At 39.0% G+C, this 5,252-nt stretch overlaps 1 protein-coding gene across 2 annotated transcripts; it reads right to left on the bottom strand.

Annotated features, from left to right (window-relative positions):
* LOC129815747 (deoxyribonuclease gamma-like) lies at window positions 1-4,962 on the bottom strand. Of its 2 annotated transcripts, none has more exons than XM_055869832.1 (10): window positions 4,873-4,962; window positions 2,856-2,941; window positions 2,626-2,714; window positions 2,436-2,522; window positions 2,180-2,292; window positions 1,891-2,003; window positions 1,519-1,676; window positions 1,216-1,312; window positions 969-1,035; window positions 1-305 (listed from the first exon to the last, which is right to left on the bottom strand). In XM_055869832.1, the coding sequence occupies exons 2-10, from the start codon at window positions 2,934-2,936 to the stop codon at window positions 286-288; spliced, it is 825 nt and encodes a 274-aa protein (XP_055725807.1). In that variant the 5' UTR covers window positions 2,937-2,941; window positions 4,873-4,962; the 3' UTR covers window positions 1-285. The 2 variants fall into 2 exon arrangements, with proteins under 2 accessions (XP_055725807.1, XP_055725808.1); XM_055869833.1 differs by having other exon boundaries at window positions 2,856-2,944; window positions 4,873-4,960.
* Between the last annotated feature and the right edge of the window lie 290 nt (window positions 4,963-5,252).

The following is a 5,252-nucleotide window of genomic DNA, read 5'->3' as shown; positions in this document are numbered from 1 at the left end:
GGATTTTCCCTCCATCATCTTTATTTGAGATTCTGTCAAGATACACATCAGTATTAGATCAGTAGCTACACTAGACATACAAATATGATATACAGTACTAATATGACTAGTATTTTGGTAAGATTTAATCACAGATCAATGTAACTTGTCCTATGCTTAACCATCCTTAACCATCTTCAGCACCAGTATCTCTAAATTCAGCTTCTCTGGTTGGATAAGGCTTCTTCTCCAGCTCCATCACCTCTTCACTCACTTCCTCTGTCCTCCTGTCCATGTTACAGGGTTCTATTTCCCAGTCGCAGAGCCTGAAAATCAGATTTGTTTTGTTATATCTACAATTATGTTTCTGTGTCGGGTGAAATGTGCATCTGTGTATGAAGTGATATGTGAATGTGTGTGTGGAATGATATGTGAATGTGTGTATGAAGTGATATGTGAATGTGTTTATGAAGTGATATGTCAATGTGTGTATGAAGTGATATGTGAATGTGTGTGTGGAATGATATGTGAATGTGTGTATGAAGTGATATGTGAATGTGTGTATGAAGTGATATGTGAATGTGTGTGTGGAATGATTTGTGCATCTGTGTATGAAGTGATATGTGAATGTGTGTATGAAGTGATATGTGAATGTGTGTATGAAGTGATATGTGAATGTGTGTATGAAGTGATATGTGAATGTGTGTATGAAGTGATATGTGAATGTGTGTATGAAGTGATATGTGACTGTGTGTATGAAGTGATATGTGAATGTGTGTATGAAGTGATATGTGAATGTGTGTATGAAGTGATATGTGAATGTGTGTATGAAGTGATATGTGACTGTGTGTATGAAGTGATATGTGAATGTGTGTGTGGAATGATTTGTCTGTAAAGATGATGCTGTTTAGTTTTGATGTCTTTACTCCGTTTTGACAATTTTCTTCAAGAGGAAAGTTTGGGAGATTCAGAATAAAGATGCTGCTTACTCTGTTTTGTTGGTGTTTTTGTTTTCAGCTCTACCTCCACAGGGTAATGGTCGCTCACCTTCAGGGCCTAATAAAGCAGAGTAGTTAGATGTTGACTCATGAGCCAGACGGCTCAACTTTGACATGTACTGTATTTATAGGACAGGTTGTCACAATGTAGGCTACTAACATGTTCATTTAATTTACTTATAATATTGTAATTAAACCATCTACCAGGATGGAATTAGTCTGTAACCTGCCTACTTACATCTTCTTCAGAAAGCTCATATGCAATCTGGAAGTTGAATGGTTTGGCAGAGTTTGGCACGATGGCGTCAACCATGTCATCCCCGTAGATCACAATCCTAGATGTTGATCAGAAAATGACGTCAGCAGTCATTCCATATTACACACAAGTAAATGAGTTTTATAATAGCTCTTATGACAGCTCTTATGACATTTTAACCACCTTTCAACAATACCAAAGAAATGTAAAATTAACTCCATAGGTGATTATCTGTTTCGTACATGAGGCGTTCATTAATGAATTTCACAAATCACAGTGTGCCACCTGTCATAAGTGTTATCGTTGCCTGTGTTTGCTGTGGTATCCACGTCATCTTTAATCAGCCAGTGGAATTTTTCGTCACTGCGGATACGGATAGCTTTCATGCCCTTCTTAGAAAGGTAGGAACCGTCTGCATTGAAGTCACCTAGGATCATAACGTTCTGGTACAGAGAGAAACATTCAACAACAAAGTTACTTTTCATCCAGAAAAAGGACACTGTTTTTAGGAGAGCATACATAGTTATCTTGAAATCAGCATGTGGCTGGTTTTGCATTTTACTTGTCAAAGGCTCATATATACAGTTTGGTGACAAGTGCACTTTCTAAACCCAAGGGAGGTGTTAAGCTCTGTCAATGGCTTAGCTCAGAGCTTACATCAGTCTTCCATTTCTTTGTCACTTCCAGGAAGACATCATAAAGCTCATCCAGCTCCTTCACTGAGTCATCAGGCTTGGTGTGCACTGGAATCAGTACCAAGTCTTCTAGCACTGAGAAACACAGGAAGAGATGAGAAATATATATTACAGCTGTTTATAAATGGGCTGTTATTCTCTGCTGCAATATCCAGCTGTCTCTCTGTGTGCCATTCACGTTCATATTATTTGCTAAATCAAATGCCATATGGATGGATCATGTTTAATTCTAGCACTCCTGTGCCCCTTACCAGTGTTGAGACATTTGAAGCGGAGAATGTAAGGCTCCCTGGCGAAGGCGTCCACATCTCCAGCCTGGTTGTCCTCATATTGCCAGGAGCCAACCAAGTCCACCAAATCAGCCCTTTCAGAACAAATAATACAACACATTTAATAGCATTAGTCCTACATTATGTATATTTTTTTTCATCAGATCACAATGAAAAAAATTAACGGCATCAGATAGAGGTTTATGAGGGTAAAGTTAAACATGGGTTTGAATTGTACCTGTACAGAAACATAAACTGCTCCTTGTATTTGTCTCTTCCCAGACGAGTGCTGATTTGCAGAGTGTATTGTTGCTTCTTATTGGCCCTGTAATGACACACCTGTAATGAGTGATACTTTTCATGTAGGGCCAGGAGTTTCCCCAGTTGTATATTTTATAGCGACACATGAGGAAAATCACTTGACTGACTTATTTAATTCCTCCAGGAACTTTTTCACTGAAGTGCCTCTTGCATCCACCACCTCCAGAATCACTATGATGTCATAGCGAGACACAATCTGATAGGACGAAAGGAAAAGGAGAAAAAGTACATTAGTATATCTGTTTATATGTAGGATAACATCCTTGTTTTGAGGATAGTTTGACAAATGTTTCTCTGAGGGAATTATAAGATCACGAATACAATCATATAACTGTACCTTCACAAGGGTAGCAAGGGTGCTTGGGTTTGATAGTTTACGCTTCCCAAATTTCTGGATGTTGAAAGATGCAACCTTCATGACTGCTGCTGGAAAAAGAGAAAAATAAAATCCAATCCATGTAAAACTATAATGAACTGCTAGTGGATCAAACAAGCAACGATTCCAGAGAAAGGATGTAATTACCTAAACCAAACAAGTTTAATAGTCTACATGTGTTTATTGCCCTCTGTGTGGGTTTTATGATAATACACAACAGCAATGTCTCATAAATGGCTCAACACAAGGAAAACATGCATCAGGACATACATTACGATATACTCAGTCAATCTGGCTAGATTCTTGTTAAAATTCCTGATGCTAAGGTAGTGTTTCTATTGGCATGGGCACATGATGAAACTATTTTAGTGAAAGGGTTGGAAAGCATGTCTCTTAGTACACTTATTTAGAACCTTTAAAAAAGGGTTCTTCGGCTTGACCCTGTAGAACCCTTTATGGCTCCAGAACCTTTTCACCCAACAAAGAACCCTTTTAGAGCCCTTTATTCTGTAGAGAAGGTCCCTGTAAATAGAACTCTTTCTAAGAGGGCAGTCATGCATCTTGTTCTGTGGCCCTGTGAGATCCATCACAACCCTCCATTATCTTCAATGGCAGAAGATCTCCTCGTGGTGTGATAAACATGACTATTACAGCGCTACACGTGAATCTGCTAGAGAACATAATAGTAGTTTACAAACTATGTAATATGACGGTCATTACATTGTACATTTAATACTGAAATCTAATTTGGACCTGAGTCTCCTTCTAAAAATGTATTATTTATATCAGGGGATTAAGCTAAAATATCCCTTAATTGTGTTAAAGGTCCTCTGTTTGATATCCAGAGTACTTGTTATATCAGCGGTCATTCCTGGTTGGGTGGAGGTGAAACCAGTTGATCAAGGTAGGATGGAGCTGGATAAACTGGAGCTGAGGAGTTCAAATTCCAATGCTTCAAGATGAGTTGATCTACTGACAACAGAATGGAGGGCTATTTCCCAATGGAACACGACATCACAGCTCCACAGTCTGTGGTTACAACTCTAATACAGTAATACAACTGTGAGCCAGCAGTTGTACCATTATTTAAATGTATCCTTTATTTAACCAGGAAGTGCTATTAGATGAGAATGTATTTTTGAGGGAGACCTGGCAAAAGCAGCATTTCCATACAGTACTTTCAACAAAGTCTTCAGAGCTATAGGCTTAATCACTCCAGATGTGTAATTCCTCACCAGATGTGTAATTCCTAGTTGTGAGGAATTCCACCAAGCAGCACAGATAAAAAAAATACATGAAGTCACTTTAGTCCTACAGTGACTCAGCCTACGGACTAGGAGTAGGTTACTGTAGCAACAGCGTGTGACTGATTCGAACTTCTCTTTGTTGTGCAATAAACAGTGTTTCTTCTCACAGAACAGTAGTTCTGGATGACTGGCTGGAACAGAATTATGAATTCAATGTCATGTAGGTAGCATACAAAAACAATCCAGCATATTTCAGGCAAATTAAACCACTACAGTTGTAAAAAGATGTAACAGGATCTCTGTTGACAAGCTCCAACATGCTCAGACATTACCTGGGTTATATTGTGTGGGAAGGGGCTAACAGGAATGTTCTATGTGGTTTCTTTCACTGACAAACTTGCAAAAACCAATTATATATTTTACCATCAGTTCAAATACTTCCAAATAACAGAAAGCTTAGAACAGTGTTTCCCAACTCCAGTCCTCCAGTACCCCCAACAGTGGGTCCCAACTCCAGTCCTCCAGTACCCCCAACAGTGTGCATTTGTATTGTAGCCCTGGACAAGATCACCTGATTCAACTTGTCAACTAATCATCAAGTTCTCAATGAATTAAAGCAAAACAAGAAAATCATTGAAAATATTCCAAGTATTTAAAATAGTTTGTGCTGGAGTCTGCATACAAATGAAGGAATATCTCATATCTGTAAATTCCAGTTGGACTTCACTTACCTGAAGGGATGATAGGTGCTATGATGTTGTGGTGCAGTATCTTGTTTAGCAACGAACAACTGTAACTCTCTGACAGGGGCTTGTCCTTCTTATACCGAGCACCTGTCACTTGATTGGCTGAAACTTGTGTGTGAGCCAAGCCAAGCCCCTGGTTGGATGGGAGGACCTATTGACTGGCCCCAGTTGAACCAGTATACAGGATAACCAAAACAACAACATCCTGCCCACACACTTTTCTCACAGATCACCTGCAACTACAGTATATCAGGCTTCTCTTAAAAGGAGGATATTGCAGAAATATTCATTAGAAACACTCCTACACTGGTTTAAGAGGGTTTGGACTACGCGCTATCTATAGATACAGTAGCAATGCATTTCTG

The sequence above is a fragment of the Salvelinus fontinalis genome, chromosome 18 (assembly GCF_029448725.1).
Source record: "Salvelinus fontinalis isolate EN_2023a chromosome 18, ASM2944872v1, whole genome shotgun sequence".
Taxonomy (NCBI): domain Eukaryota; kingdom Metazoa; phylum Chordata; class Actinopteri; order Salmoniformes; family Salmonidae; genus Salvelinus; species Salvelinus fontinalis.
Note: the sequence above shows the minus strand (reverse complement) of the source record. Positions and strands in the feature narration are given on the sequence as shown.

Coding starts and splice junctions, on each gene's coding strand:
- LOC129815747 (XM_055869832.1), bottom strand. CDS start 2,936: ATGAAGGTTGCATCTTTCAACATCCAGAAATTTGGGAAGCGTAAACTA. Junction 1,313..1,518: donor AACGATAACACTTATGACAG/GTGGCACACTGT, acceptor ATCAACATCTAG/GATTGTGATCTACGGGGATG. Junction 306..968: donor AAAAACACCAACAAAACAGA/GTAAGCAGCATC, acceptor TCTGATTTTCAG/GCTCTGCGACTGGGAAATAG.